The sequence below is a fragment of the Elephas maximus genome, chromosome 2, assembly GCF_024166365.1.
Source record: "Elephas maximus indicus isolate mEleMax1 chromosome 2, mEleMax1 primary haplotype, whole genome shotgun sequence".
NCBI classification, from domain to species: Eukaryota; Metazoa; Chordata; class Mammalia; order Proboscidea; family Elephantidae; genus Elephas; species Elephas maximus.
The window spans coordinates 37,492,661-37,509,565 of NC_064820.1; the positions used below are offsets into that span (position 1 = coordinate 37,492,661).

Genomic DNA, 16,905 nt, shown 5'->3' on the forward strand with positions numbered 1-16,905 from the left:
GTTGTCTTCTAATGTTGTACCAGCTTTAAGCCTTTTACTCTTTATGTAAGCAGAGTAGACACTCACTGCAGGCCCCTGTGGCTGAGGAGGCATGCCTGGTCGGACTCCAAGAAGGCCTAGCGGACCTGGAGGACCATGTGGATAGCCTCCATCAGGCATTCGGCGGCGATCGTCCCAATGATGCTGTTCCTCCTCCATTCTTCTCCAATACATGTCCTCCTCGTAACGTCTGAAATAAAGAATAGTATAAGTGTATGAGGAAAAACACAACCAAAAATTTTGTGTCGATAATGACGTAAAAAACAGTTTGAACAAAAAAGCCAAATCAGCCTAGTGAACATCTTTTTTCTTCCATACTCTATCTGGTTTCCCTTATATGCTTTTATCTAGAAGCAAATGGAAGTGAAAATGAGAGGTGAAAAAACAAAGAAAAGTAGAGCAAAATCTCACAGGTTGAAGACAAAGTAGAAACCTCTCCCCCTTTAAAGTATGGACTGTAAACTCAAATTGCCACAGAGGCCAAACCAGTACTGTATGTGAGTGAAAGTCCCAACATATATACCAGACATTTAGGAATTTTCTTCACACCCACACCCCCGCCAAGAAATGAGTTCGCTCCTATTTATGCCTTATTGACAATCTACTGCATTATATACGTTGAACGTAGACATAGACAAAGAGATTTCCCCACCATGAGGAAAAACAACAGCCCAAGCACAGCGATAAATGGCAAGTGACAATCAGTCTCACTGTTACTGACACATTAAAGGTGGCAACAACCACGGTAAAGTAGAAAGCACATGTCCCGGCTAAAGAAGACAGCTGCTAATCAGCTCCTGCAAACTGCTCCATAAAGAAATACAGGCTGCCCTGCCACGGTCATCAGGACTTTTGTGAAACAGCACTATCTTTAAATAGTGGTTCAAATTATTTAATAAAAGGAGCCCTGGTGGTGCATTCCCTGGTGGCGTAGTGGTTAAGTGCTACGGCTGCTAACCAAGAGGTCGGCAGTTCAAATCCGCCAGGCGCTCCTTGGAAACTCTACGGGGCAGTTCTACTCTGTCCTATAGGGTCGCTATGAGTTGGAATCGACTCGATGGCAGTGGGTTTTGTTGAGTGGTGACTGACTGCTAACTTGAAAGGTCGGCGATAATATCTCCAGCAGCTCCACAGGAAAAGATGTGACAGTTGGCTTCTGTAGAGATTCACAGCCTTGGAAACCCTACGGGGTCGCTATGATTGGAACTGACTCGACTGCAGTGGGTTCGGTTTTTTCTTTTGTACACAGAAAAAACCTACCCAAGAGTTGAATGTGGACTATGGGCAGCCAGCGTGTAGCCTTCTGCTTTATGGTCAACATTCTCAGAATCTATTATTTCTTTTTCACCATCCCCTCTCAGTTTTATCCTCACTGTGAGCTTCAAACTAGGATACCAAAAACTCCTAAGGGAATCCAGGTGTCTAAAGCAAATTCTGGTGACAGTAAGATTTTCCTAGACAAATCTGTTTAATATGAAACATAAAAATACGGTTCTTAACAGCAACTGCAGAAAACTATCAATTTCCTCAGGCCTTGAGGGAAAATGAATAAACACAGCTTGAAGGCTCTGGAAAACCATGTTCATTCTACTTTTGAACAGCTCACTGTTATTGCCAAAGATGTTTAAGTTAAACGAGGGCAGGGATCTTTATTCATTGTTTACCAATTTATACTCAGCACCTAACACAGTACCTGGCACAGACTAGGTGCTTGGTTAAATATTTGATTTATCAATTAAAGAGGAAATAAGTGTATCATCTAGGTATAGCGGAGAACTTCCAATGCGTTACAAAGGAAGAAACTTCATCAAGGACCAGGTTGACAGACTTCAAAACATAAAAACAAAAATTGATACATAAATTAGAGCAAAAACTATTTAAAGATTATATACAACAATGGGTTAACAGCTATAGTATAAGACGTGTCTTTAATGACCAACAAGACGTTAAGTAAAAAAATGGACAATTTACCACAGAAGAAATATAAATGGTCAAACATGAAATAAAACTGTCACTATTAAGAACGATTCAAATGGAAACAAAAATGGCTATCACATTTCACTGGTAGAGATTTTAACAAGTTATAGCAGTGGTTCTCAAAGTAATAACATTACTAAGATATTATTTGCTTTTCTTTATCTCATTCTCTTATGACTATAGAGTTTTCCAGAGGCTATGTAACATGTGACAATGCAACAGATTGGACACAGAAAGAGATGTGAAAATTCTGGTGCCTTCTCTTAAGCCAGACATTAAAGAGATTTCAAAAAATATACAATAATGCTAATCTCACCATTTGGGGGAAGAAATACAGTTTTTTAGTTACATTTCACTGTACTGTATTTATTAAGTATATTTAGTACTTAAGTGCATTATATTTAACTACTTCAATATAGTTAAATAGAATGTTTTTATTTTTTAATTTTTATTGTGCTTTAAAGTCTACAAATCAAACCAGTCTCTCATACAAAAATTTATATACACCTTGCTATGTACTCCTAGTTGCTCTCCCCCTAATGAGACAGCACATTCCTTCTCTCCACCCTGTATTCCCCGTGTCCATTCAGCCAAACTTTCTGCCCCCCTCTGCCTTCTCATCTCCCCTCTAGACAGGACCTGCCCAGTCTCATGTGTCTACTTGAGCCAAGAAGCTCACTCCTCACCCGTATCATTTTCTTATAGTCCAGTCCAATCCCTGTCTGAAGAGCTGGCTTTAGGAATGTTCCAGTCTTGGGCTAAAAGGTCTGGGGACCATGACCTCTGGGGTCCTTCTAGCCTCAGTCAGACCATTCATAAAGTCTGGTCTTTTTATAAGAATTTGAGGTCTTCACCCCACTGTTCTCCTGCTCTTTCAGGGGTTTTCTGTTGTGTTCCTCGTCAGGGCAGTCATCGGTTGTAGCCGGGTACCGTCTAGTTCTTCTGGTCTCAGGCTGATGTAGTCTCTGATTTATGTGGCCCTTTCTGTCTCTTGGGCTCATAATTACCTTGTGTCTTTGGTGTTCTTCATTCTCTTTCGCCCCAGGTGGGCTGACATCAATTGATGCATCTTAGACAGCCGTGTGCTAGTGTTTAAGACCCCAGATGCCAGTCACCAAAGTGGGATGCAGAATGTTTTCTTAACAGATTTTATTGTGCCAATTGACCTGGATGTCCCCTGAAACCATGGTCCCCAGACCCCTGCCCCTGCTACTCTGACCTTCGAAGCGTTTGGTTTATTCAGGCAACTTCTTTGCTTTTGGTTTACTCCAATTGTGCTGACCCCTCCTGTATTGTGTATTGTCCTTCCGTTCATCTAAAATAGTTCTTACCTACTATCTAATTAATGAACATCCCTCTTCCTCTCTCCCTTCCCACCCTCATAACCATCAAAGAATATTTTCTTCTCTGTTTAAACTATTTCTCGAGTTCTTATAATAGTGGTCTCATACAATATTTGTCCTTTTGCAGCTGACTAATTTCACTCAGCATAATGCCTTCCAGATTCCTCCATATTATGAAACGTTTCACAGATTCATCATTGTTCTTTATCCATTAATAGTATTCCACTACGTGAACATATCAAATTTATTTATCGTAGAATGTTATTTTAAAATAAATTAATAAATATTTTAAAGCTTCTCAGTTTTAATATCAAATTGACAAACACATAAACAAAAGCTCTTTGGAGTCCTCAGTAATTATTGAGTCCTCAGTAATTATTAAGAGTATAAATGGGTCCTGGGATCAAGTTTAAGAACCACTGGTTCATACTATCCAGTAGAGGCAGAAGTAGGTATCCATCAATCAAACATTTCTGAGATATTATAAGCAGGTAATCATGATTTATGTACTAATATAGACTCAAGGATAGTCAATATAATTGTAATGGTGAAATACTGGAAACAAGCCAAATGTTTATTAACATAAAGAAAATTTTACATCTGCATAATACTATACTGCCATGAAAAATAACATAAAAATAATCCTAACCAAATAAAAAAAGTTAAATATATACACAAATGAAAAAAGTGGTTATAAAATATGTATATGGTACTCTTGCTCATATTTGAAAAAATTATATTAAAACACTTGTACACAAATGTTCATAGCAGCACTATTCACAATAGCCAAAAAGTAGAAACAACTTGAATGTCCAACTGATTAATGAAAAACAAAATGTGGTACCTCTATATGCTAGATTATTATTCAGCCATAAAAAGGAAGTACTGATACATGCTACAACATGGATGAACCTTGATAACATTATGCTAATTAAAGAAGCCAGACACAAAAAACCATATATTGTATGACCCCATTTTAAATCAATTGTCCAGAATATGCAAACATATATAGAGAGAGAGATTAGTAGTTGCCTAGAGCTTGAGGGAGGGGTCAGGAAGAAAATGGGGAGTGACTGGTAGTGGGTTTGGAGTTTGTTTTGGGAGTATAAAAAATGTTCTAATATTGATTGTGACGATGATGCATAATTCTATGAACATACAAAAAACAACATTGGAGTGGTACAATTTAAAGGTAAGGAAGGTATATCTCAATAAAACATAAGATTTATATTAAAAAAAAAAAAAAAAACTCTAGAAGATGACCTCTTTTCTCATCTTCTTTACTGTAGCCCCTAAAGTTTCTATAATAGAAGTTTCTTCTAGAAAAACAACAACTACAAAACAACACACAGTTTAAGAATATATCAAATCTTATCTTCAGGATATGTTAATCAAATAACCATATGCTCTATTTTGCTTGTTTTAAACTAAGGCATTTATTTACTTATAATGTGAAACTATTTTTTCACATATGTAATATACATAGGATACTACTTATCACATAATTCCTAATACCAAGACCATGATAAAATATTAAAGTAGCCAATAACTTAATTTTAATGCATTTCTGAATGCATTTCAGAAAGACCTAGGATCTTTCCAAAAAGTGAAAATTACAAGTACATTAAATAAATGAGTATTGGTTTGAATAGGAACCACTTACCCAGAACAACTAAGCTTTTTATAAAGGCTGAATCACTTATTATTATGCTATTACAAGTTAAAGCTATTACCTCATTTCCATTCTCCAGCGTTCCTCCTCTTCTCGTCTTCGCCAATACTCCTCCTTCTGCATCTGCTTCCTCATTTTCTCTTCTTGAATCTTTCTGGCTCGAATACTGGGCTTTACTTCTACTTGCAAATCTGGATTTACTTTTTTCTGTTAATACGGACAAGACATTGAAAAACTAGCAGCCCACAACAATCTACTTTTTAATCATACATTTCCAGGTATTCTCTCATCATAAAGGCTTAGTTGCAAACTTCCTTTTACAGAGTAAAATCATTATAATTAAGCAGAATCAGAGGAAGCATTCAGAATAAATAAAAATTCTTAATAATCTAAGTTTAGAAATATATAAAAACACTTAGTGCTGACCAATAAAAAGTCATCTGAAATCCTCAGGGGACTGACAGCTACTTAATTTTTCTTCACATGCTTGTAAACAGATGCTTTTAAATGTCTTGAGTTGGGGGTTAAAAAGTTTCTTATCATATAAACGTACAGGCAACCATCTTTCCATAATTACTTGATGCAAGCAATATTAGTTGTATTTTGCCACGTTACTAAAAATGGTTAAGAATATGATTATATTGTTCTTACCTAAATATAACAAACTAATCAATAAAAACCAAACATTTGAGCCTATTTAGGTTATACAGTAAGATAATCAATACGACATGTTAATCTGAGAATGGGAGTTCAGACTGGTGAGTTATGTTTAGGTGCTTTGTTCAACATCTAGAACGTTCTGAGTTGTGAAAAAAATAGAAGACGATAGTTGAAACTTTACTCACTTTATACTGAAGCCTGTGTCTTCGTCCTTTTAAGTGCATCTCCTTGGCATTGGGGTCATTAAAGCTACACTCGCATAATTTACAATGGAATCGAATTACTTTTCCTTCATCATTTCGTACCTTGATATGGAAAGAAATATATTTTTTAAGAATCAGAGCAGAAAAGTTCCAATCGAAGATTTCACTCATAAACCCTCACAGACTCCCTGAGAAAGAAAAGTTGTGAACAATTAAGATCTGAGGTGAGAAAAAAGTGAGTGGCAATGTCTGTAATTTTTAAAACATAATATGTAATCCTTCTTCATGAAGGAACAAAAATATTTAACAAAAACCTACTAGGGATGGTAAGTAATAGTGCTATACCACTGTATGTTAGTGTTTCTGCTAACAACAAATATTTACCAAGCTTCTCTCATGTCCCCGCACTATTAGCTACCACTCCTCCACTTTACTGAGTTTACTTACAGCAAGTTATCCCTGTAAATAAGGACTAGAGGCCTGACAACTTAAGAAACCAAAATAAACAGGGTCTGTTAAATCAGCAACCTTAATTTTACACATGAAACTATGTGACTGTTCAGAAAGAGAAATATTGGTGCTCTCTGTCTATATTTTTGCTGCTCAGAATTCTTTTACTTCTGTCCTCAGGACAGCACAAGGATACATGACAAGAATGCCTGCCGAATAAAATGGGAAGTTACTTTACATCACAATGACAGAAGGGAAAGGGATATAAAAGTCAGCAACAGAACTCTGATGTGACTTAGGTGACTCTTAGAGGGTATACTTTTAAAGCCCTTTAACTAAGATGCAGGGAATATCTTTGGTATTCTTTCATAAGTAAATTAAAACGTAACTGAGTATAATGTAATTATACATGTCACACATGTTGGCAAACATACAAAATGACACCCTTCTTCTCCTTCCCCAGTCTCACAGCAATGGTATTCTTAAATCAATACCTCCTCCACATAGTCGTGGCCCACTGGCTGCACATCACTTTGCAAAGCAGCCAGAGATGCAGGTGTGACTGATTCTGATACTGTATCTGGTTTTATTTCTGGCATCTGCACAGAAGTGACAGGAGTACTTTTAACACATTCAGTGCCTTTTAAGTCTTCTGTTTTATTTCCTGTTGACTGCAGCTTATTGCCACCTAGAAAAGCATGAAAGAATTACAATAATTTTAAATTTCATTTTGTAGAAGTGTATAAAGTTGATACAACAAAAACTTTAAAGTTCTTATCTTTCCTACCAATGGTCAAACTCTGGCTCGATATAAAAAAGATCGGAATTTTGAAGGACCATATAAATCACTCAGCTTTTCCTATTAATGAAACAAATTCTTGAATTTTTCCCTTTTCCACCTCCCAACACATAATCTCCAATCTCTCCCCTGCCACCTCACCTTAGGTCTCATAACATCAAGTACCTAACCTGAAGAGCAAGCATCTGAAAGGGTAGTGACAAAACTTATTCATGTTTATATCCCTACTTTCTTGCCCAATGATAAAACAAATAAATAACCTTCATTCCTTTAAAAAAAGATAAGTTTAATGACTAGTTTTCACTGAAAACTTTTTAATAAAAAATTCAAATCAAGTTTTCCATTAAAAACAGAAATGGAATAAATTAAGGCTTTATTACTGCTTATTTCCTTTGACTTAATATCTACTGAAATCAGACCTGAAACTTACACAAAAGTTATTTACAAAATATTTTCTATTGTTTTGAAGAGTATGAATAATCTCAAAAACTGAAAAAGTAAAAGGAACTATAAATCATAGTTTTCATTTTAATCCTTCACTATACTTAAGGCTTTATATAGCTGTTTGAGAGAATGCCATATTGTGTAATTTTCTGCTTTAAAACTCTTTCAAAATACTTTAAAAAATCTACTACATTCTGGGCACTGCCCTAGGTTCTGGTAATATAATAAGACAATCTAGCTGCCTTCGAGGTGCCCACAATTTAGAGAAGATACAAATAACTATAATACAATGTGTTAAGTGCTGTTCTAAGCATTATGGGAATGTAGAGGAAGGAACTATCCTTTAACCTGATCCAGTTAGGAAAGGCTTCACAAAGGGTTTAAGACACCAGCTGGGCTTTGAAAGAAGAGTGATGAGTATGAATTGGTCAAACAGAAGTGAATGATACTCTAAACAGAAGTAACAGCATGTACAAAAAAGCGCACCATGCAGTTAAAAGGACTATAGTAAACTCAGGAAGAGTCAGTAACTCAGTAGGAATTACTACTTAGGTCAATGTGGTGAAGAGATAAGGCTAGAAATGAAAACGCAGGCAGTGGTCAAACTGTGAAGGGCCCTATATGACATAATTAAGGAATATAAACTTTATCCTATATGAAGGAGAAGGCACTAAAGATTTTTAAACAGACTAATACAATGTCATATTTAAAAAACAAAAAAACTTTGACAAGAGTATGGAGAATATGTTGGGAGAATGGATGTAGTAAGAAGTCTATCTCCTCTAAAGAAGGGATTTTAAAAGCTTAAAAACAGTCACAATGAAGACGTTTTTATAAGAGAAATATAGTGCAAGAAACAAAACAACTAGGTAAACAACTGTATGAGGCAATAAACAAGATGAAACAGCAGTAAAAAAGGGGCAATTTTATGAGATTATCTCCTAATTTTGTGAAAGCAAGAGATCATTAAAAAGACAGGAAAAAAAGAAAAGACCAAAATGGAAGTCAAAAGACAATCTGAAACTTGTTCTCGAATGTAGAGTAGCTAAAAGGAAAAGAAAAAATGATGAAGAAAAAGAGGTGAACAGAAGATTTCAAAGGGCAGCTCCAGAAGAGAAAGTAAAGTTATTACAATGAAATGTACAAAGACCTGGAGGTGGAAAACCAAAAGGGAAGAACACGCTCAGCATTTCCCAAGGTGAAAGAACCGAAGAAAAAATTCAAGCCTCGAGTTGCAATACTGAAGGATTCAATGGATGAAAATATTAAACGATGCAGGAAACACCAAAAGAAGATGGAAGACGACAGAGTCACTGGACCAAAAAGAACTGGTCAATGTTCAACCATTTCAGGAGTTAACATGTGATCAAGAACAGGTGGTACTGCAGGAAGAAGTCCAAGCTGCACTGAAAGCACTGGTGAAAAACAAAGCTCCAGAAATTGATAGAATACCAATTGAGATGTTTCAACAAACAGAAGCAGTGCCGAAGGTGCTCACTCATCTCTGCCACAAAATTTGGAAGACAGCTACCTGGCCAATCAATTGGAAGAGATTATTTGTGCCCATTCCAAAGAAACGTGATCCAACAGCATGTGGACATTATCAAACAATATCATTAATATCATAAACAAACAAACAAAAAAACCCAAACCTACCGCCGTCGAGTTGATTCCAACTCATAGTAACCCTGTAGGACAGAGTAGAACTGTCCCATAGAGCTTCCAAGTAGCGCCTGGTGGATTTGAACTGCTGACCTTTTGGTTAGCAGCGGTAGCACTTAATCACTACACGCCACCAGGGTTTCCATTAATACCGCAGACAAGTAAAATTTTATAGACGATCATTCAAAAGCAGTTGCAGCAATACTTCAACATGGAACTACCAAAAATTCAAAGTGGAAATAGCAGAGAATACCAGAAGAATGTTTACCTGTGTTTTACTGACTATGCAAAGGCATTTGACTGTGTGGACCATAACAAATTATGGATAACACTGTGAAGAATGGGAATTCCAGAATACTTAACTGTGTTCGTGAGGAATCTGTACACAGATCAAGGGGCAGTTGTTTGGACAGAACAAGGGGATACTGTGTGGTTTAAAGTCATGAAAGGTGTGTGTCAGAGGTGTATCCTTCCACCGTACTTATTCAATCTGTATGCTGAGCAAGTAATCTCAGAAGCTAGACTGTACGAAGAGCATGGAATCAGGATTGGTGAAGACTCATCAACCTTCGATATGCAGATGACACACCCTTGTTTGCTTAAAGTGAAGAGGACTTAAAACACTTACCTTTGAATGTCAAAGACCACAGCCTCTAGTATAGATTACACCTCAACATAAAGAAAACAAAAATCCTTATAACTAGACCAATAAGCAACATCATGTTAAACAGAAATAAGGTTGTAAGTTGTCAGGGATTTCGTTTTACTTGGATTCACAACCAACACCCATGGAAGCAGCAGTTCAGCAAACAAACAATGCACTGTATTGGGCAAATGTGCTGCAAAAGACCTCTATAAAGCGTTAGAAAGTAAAGATGTCACTTTAAGGACTAAGGTGTGGCTGACCCAACCCATGGTGTTTTCAATCACCTCGTATGCACGAGAAAGCTGGACAATGAAAAAGGAAGACCGAAGATGATGTCTTTGAATTATGGTGTTGGTGAAGAATATGGGATATACCATGGACTGCAGAAGGACAAACAAATCTGTCTTGGAGGAAGTACAGCCAGAACGTTTCTTAGAAGCAGGGATGGTGAGGCTTCATTTCACATACTTTGGACATGTTATCAGGAGGGACCAGTCCCTGGAGAAGGATATCATGCCTGGTAAAGTAGAGGGTCAGTGAGACAGAGGAAGACCCTCAACGAGATGGACTGAAACAGTGGCTCCAACAATGGGCTCAAGCAGAAGGACTGTGAGGATGGCACAGGACCAGGTAATGCTTCCTTTTGTCGTACAGAGTCCCTAAGAATCGAAACTGACTTGATGTCACCTAACAACAATGAATTGGTATGGGACACCAAGGGTATCTGCAGGGCCATACAGGTTATCAGGGTAAACAGAGATCTGGAACTCAGGTTGGGGTTTGAATTTGCCCACAATATTTTAAAGTCACTATAAACAGGGGAATGGATGAGACTGACCATGAATATTGGGTGAGTTGAGTGATATAAAAACCAAAGTCAGAATCTTAGGAACACCACCATTTAACGAACATGCAGGCAGGAGAACCAATAAAGACACTTGAGAAAAGAGTAGATAGACATATAATAAACATAGAGAAGTAGCTTAAGCTGTAAGGGTATAGTAGTCAACTATGTCAAATGTTACAGAGATCTACAGGATCAAACTGAAAACTAGCCACCGGATTTGACAATTAGGTCTTTGGTTGACTCCGGAAAGCAGTTTCAGAAAACAGCAGAATGGAGCCACTACAAAAGACTGAGGATTGGATAGGAAGTACAAAAGCAGAGAAAGTAAGAATTAGGTTAGTAGCTTGAGCAGATTACAGGAAAAGAAAAAGGTCTGTATGTGGTATGGTGTGTGTTAAACGACTAAGGAAGACACAGGACTATCTCTATGTAAAACGGAAGAAATCAATAGAGGACAGATAAAAAATTCAAGGGAAAAAAAAATCAGAAGAGATATGTGATGGAACAAGGTCCTGGAGGAGGAAGACAGTCCAAGAACATAAGCTGAAGGGCTAGTCCTGGAATGGAGGAGAGGTGCTACTTTGATGGAGTTAGTGGGAATATAGAGAATCTCTAGTACTTGCCAACAAAGTTTATTTTGGGTGTAGATGTTTTCTTGGCAGCCATATTTGTAGGCAGTGCTGACACTTTAGTGTTGGCTGCGATATTAAGAGACGAATTCCCTGTAGTTGTTAGACCTTTCACTGAAGAAGTTGCAATTGATGAAGTATTCACAGTACAATTGCTTGCCGCAATGCTTGAAGTAGAGGCAGTTGGTTTTGAAGCAGATACAGCTGTTGAAGAAGTAGCTTGGCTAACAACATTTGGTTCTGTTGAAGGAATGGGTTTACCAAGTTTTGTGTGTAATTTAACCACCTACAAAACAAAGGCATATTTACTTGTCAGGAAACTCAGTGTAGATTTAATTTTTTTTTTTCCTAAAATACATTATAAAATGAAAAGCAAACTGATATTTTTCTTTGTTGTATTTTTTCTGTTATGTATTTTTATACACGAAACTATTTTCACAATATCCCTGTGAAGCAGACGGGGATATATATTCCATCTACCACTAGGTGAGAAAACTAAAGCAGAGAAAGATGAAATGACTTGGCCACATGCATACTCATCTACATTAAAAAAAAAAATCTATTTTGTTGTTGCTGAGAATATACACAGCAAAATATACACCAATTTAACAGTTTCTTTTTCTTTTTACATGTACAATTTAGTGACACTGATTATATTCAAGTTGTGCAACCATTCTCATCCTCCTTTTCTAAGTTGGTCCTCCCCCATTAACATAAATTTACTGCCCCCTAAGGATCCTATCCAATCTTCTAAGTTACTGTTGTTAATTTAGTCCCATACAGATAGTTTTTAAGAGAGCATAATGCTCAAGGCAGACCTTTTTTTACTAGTTAAGCTAACCTACTGTACAGTTTTAAGATGGCTTCAAGGGATATTTTTGGTTTAATGTTTCAGGGATTCATCCAGCCACCATGGCTCCATAAAGTCTGGGGTCCATGAGAATTTGAAATTCTGTTCTACATTTTCCCCTTTTTGATCAGGATTCTTCTGGAGAATCTTTGACCAAAATATTCACTAATGGTTGCTGGATACCATCTGGTCCCATGGCAAAGGAGGCAGGTGTTCATGCAGGTAATTAGCCACATATTTCACACCCTCCTCCTACTCCCAACTCTTCTTCCTCTTTTGCTCCAGGCAAACAGAGACCAATTGCTGTGCCTTGGACATACTTATCTACATTTAAGCATGACAAAAAGAGAGGGATAATCACATGATGACAATTTCCAATAAGTGGAATAAGTCATCTAGTTCAATTTAAAGAAATGTCTAGTCTTCTCTATGTCGTCTCTAAGTATATTGCTTATAATGCACTCAGTTTTCAAAATATGAAGCTACCTTCACCTGAACCTATACTGAAAAGCCTTAAAAGAAATAAAGACATAAGATGTGTGGGGGAAAAAAAACCACCTACTTTCTGATGCTTAGCACCACGAATGTGGGCAGCATATGCATCTGCTCCTGTACAAGACACATCACAGAGCTCACAACGTAGCTGATTTTGAGTCCCACGAGTAGAGTTGTTGCTGCTGCTGGTATTTTGTGAGGCTTTCAATGCAGCTTCTTTTTTTTTATGTTTCTGTCCTTCTAAATGTTCTTTATAAGTCTGTTCCAAAGAAAAAGAACAATTGCTTCACCAATTTCCTTTCTACACGATTTAAAAGTACCCAATTCTCTAATATGCATTTAAAAATGAACACTAAACAATTCTAAAAGCAGTTGACAAGAGCATGTAGGATTCCCTGCATATGTATCTGTGCTTCTCTGTATATTGTTTACTGAGAGTAATGCATTTGTCTTAACATTTTGGTTTATAAAGCATCCTCATACAGAGCCGCAGTATCAATATAAGCTAACAGCTTTCAAATTTCAAAAATTTTCATCTTTTATTGCTTAGGTATAGTACTGGATAGAGAATGCTAAAAAATCAGTGATTATCCCACAAAGAAATTAGTTAGTTACAGGGTCAAGATGGGGGGAGGGGAGAGGAATGTACCTACACCATGAGCAAGGAAAGGAAGAAAGCTACATTATAGGAACAAGACTTTTAAAAACAAGTTATGTTTGTAGGATTGACTTTTCTAACACAGAATGCATTTCCACAGAGAATCCGTATTAGAATCCATGCTACCCTGAACAAAAATCTCCTTAATACATAAGAGTCAAAATTGTATTACGTATTTGCAAGGAAAAACAGTATAATTTTAATACTAGCCAACATAATACGGAAATTGTATTAAAAATTGTCCTGTACACAGATGACTGAAAAACCCAGGTTTACTGAAATGAGAGGAGGTTGATAAGGACTGCCATGCAGTGTTCTGGTTTTTAAAACAATTATTTGAGTGGGGCCCAATAGTTCCTTTTTTATATTTTAATTTTTAAAACAGGCATGATTAACATAAAATTCTATGTTCATTGTAGAATTTCAGAGCTGGATGGGACTTTAGGGATTAACTGAAACAGTGATTTTCCAGTTTTTAAATAGGAGAACTCTTTCTTCAAATGAAATCTTACACACCAGAAAGGAGAACTTCTCTGTTTTTGAAACGAAAGAGGGAGACTCTAAGGCTCGGCCATTTGATTCTCTTTCATTACCTAAAGCGGCCTGAAGTGGCCCCACAAAGCAGTTTGAGGCTCATTTATTTAGGACAAGTCGTCATTATAGAAGTGAAGAAACAAAGGCCCAAACAAAAGTTAAGGTTTCTGACTAGTCCAAGGTTACACAGTTAGCGAGGACTGGAAACCTGGCTCCCTAAATCTGAACCTACTTACACTCCCTCCGTATGCCCAAATGTAGATACTAACTCACATCCTCAATGACATTTTCCTCTAAGGCTCATCAATTCCTTAAGGTACTGTGCCTCTGACTTGCAGAAGTGCCCTTGGCCTGGTCTTATGTAGCCTTCTAGTTCCTTCCAAAAAAAAAAAAAAACCATGCAACCCCCAATTCAATGTTTAGCCTCACACATACTCATTCCAAATGCTGCTGTTAACCTATCACCCAAGTGCCGTATCTATACTTTATAGGGACTCTCACATATTCAAGAAATCTCTTAAATCTACATTTGCCACTCATGACATCATCCCGTCTAAAACAGTCATTGCAGAGTCTGATATGCTATTCAAATACTAAGATACTTGTTCCCTTTCATGTTTACCCTGGGTTCCTGGAAATATTCCCCACCTGCACCCCCAACCCTACCCATGTGATTGCAATCAAAGTGTTTCCTATCACACTGAAAATGAGGAAGGTTTTATGTAACTAGCCACATATATTAAAATGTTCCCTAATTTGATGAAAACTCAGGGAATACTGGTACAATACTCTAAAATTTAGTGTTAAAAAGTAGAGACAACTGACCCAGTAAATTAAAAAGAATGTATATAGGTGGCATAGGGGCAGAAGATGGATTTAACAGGAAGAAACTACTAGAGTCAAAACCTCGTCCTTTCAAATACTATGCCTTTTATCAGGCAAATTGCGTCTCAGATTTTTATATAAAAACTAGGTACTCTTAATGAAAGTAATAACAAATTCAGCTAAGAAGGGAGTTGAACCCATTAGTTTTCATAAACAGATTTACACCTAAATTACACGTTCTAAGATTTGCCAACAAGAAAAAAAAAAAAACCAGGAAAAGTAATTGAAGTCTTGCATACTTCCTTTACTGGTATTTCTGAAAAAGACCCTTCCCTACTACTGTTCTTGTTCCCATAGTTTCTATTTTCTTTGCAGAGAAGATTTCAGAAGTAAATAGGCATACACAAAAGCCAGTTTCATTAGAAATACAATCCTGAAGATCGTAGATAATCAAAAGAACTTAAAGGCTTTCTAATATTCCAGAAAGACATTATCACTTTCTTGCTATTTGTATGCTCCAAAGAATAATACATTTGATAAATTCCTCTCATCTCAATGCAAGTGTATAAAATTGGGTTATCTCTATAGTTCCGTATCAGCTGTAAAATTTTATATGTATACTCTTCGCAATTAAAACAGACCCTGAAGAAAAGCTAAGAAAAGTAGTAAGCAAGTATCTATGTTAAAGAGTTTTCTATGAAGGCTTTATAAAGCAAGTTACGGATGCTAAAAAAGCAAAGGAAAAAAACCACTCTTACCTGCAAACTCCCAACTAATTTGAATATAAACGTTTACATTAATATTTTCCCCAAACTCCGAACTAATGTGAACATAAACTTTTAAATTAATGTTTTAAAGAGCAAAATATTCTTCTTGAAAAAAATTCAATTTGCCTCATTTGTCATTTACATTCATAATCATTTTTACCGTTTTTTCTAAATAGAATACTCATATCTCAATACAAATGGCTTTTTAAAGATGAATGTTTATGCCTTGGCTAAAAACTAACAGTGGAGAAAATGTAAACCTATTTTCTAAGCACAAGATTTAGAATATCAAATATACTTAACTATCAAAAGTAACCATTGAAGATGCACGGTAAAATACACAACGTAAGTACCTGTGGTCCAGCACAGCTGATCTTACAGACATCACAATAGTGAATCTGGGGCGGTTTGGGAGGCTGTTTGGGTTTCAGTTGTTTATTTTGGAATGGTGCTTTTTTAGTAAAGGTGGTCCCTGTCCAGGCAGCTGTTGCAGCAGCGGCAGCTGCTGCCGCCGCCGCCTGCTTCTGTTGCTGCTGTTGCTGTTGGTAGTAGGAGGATGCAGCTGAATACACTGCTGCTTCATAACCTGAATAAGACGTACCTTACAAATAAAATCAAACAAAGACGATGTTACATAAGTACAAAAGGCCAAACTAAAGGTTATGAATTTAAATTCAATATATCTTGCTAATAAAGGCAGGTCTACATGTGCATATTTATAAATAATGTATCCCTCATGGAACCTGGAGAAAATCTTATTTATCTTCTTCCTATTTAAGTCAGTCAGCAAGTATTCCACACCACACAATGCCAGGTATTACTGAGGTACAAAGAAAGTTTAAGATTTAGTCCCTGCCTCCAAGAAGCTTATAGTTCAGTTACAGGGATGTAATACAGTATTTGACAAACTTATTTAGTTATAACCCAGAAACCTAGTTATAGAATCTACAAATATTTCTTCAAGTGGGATTCCTCTGAATACAACTTGGGAAGTGTTGGATTTGAGAAGAGCCTGGACTAGGATACTGGATAGCAAGGAAAAAAAAAAAAAAAGCAGCTCATCAAGGTAATATTTGACAACATGCTTGGTAGCTAAAAGGTAAAAGAGGAGGAAAACATACAAAAAAAAGACACCAAGATTTTGAGCCCCAATGAATGACCAATGGATTGTGTAACTGATAAGGCTGAGAAGCCTATAGAGGCTGATTAGGGGAGGCAAGGTGGGTAAAGCTTAGCAGAGAGAATATAAGACAATAGATTAAAGATTTGGAATTTAAAACCAAATACCTTGGTTCTCATCTTTCTCTCGACAGGTATGAAAATACTATTTTTTCTAGTTAAAATTGTATGGATTCTATCCATTTCCATTGCCCAAAGTTAATAATAAGCACATTGTTGATATATG

The 16,905-nt window shown here is 36.6% G+C and overlaps 1 protein-coding gene across 2 annotated transcripts in view; it reads right to left on the bottom strand.

Annotated features, from left to right (window-relative positions):
• The window catches only part of ZFR (zinc finger RNA binding protein), an 86,762-nt gene that overhangs the window by 33,728 nt on the left and 36,129 nt on the right, over positions 1-16,905 (bottom strand). For both annotated transcript variants that reach the window (XM_049861681.1, XM_049861690.1), the window contains exons 6-12: positions 15,854-16,101; positions 12,784-12,975; positions 11,366-11,657; positions 6,839-7,032; positions 5,877-5,996; positions 5,093-5,238; positions 67-229 (exon numbers count right to left, since the gene is read on the bottom strand). In XM_049861681.1, coding sequence (XP_049717638.1) covers positions 67-229; positions 5,093-5,238; positions 5,877-5,996; positions 6,839-7,032; positions 11,366-11,657; positions 12,784-12,975; positions 15,854-16,101 — 1,355 coding nt within the window. The remainder of the gene's footprint in view (positions 1-66; positions 230-5,092; positions 5,239-5,876; positions 5,997-6,838; positions 7,033-11,365; positions 11,658-12,783; positions 12,976-15,853; positions 16,102-16,905) is intronic.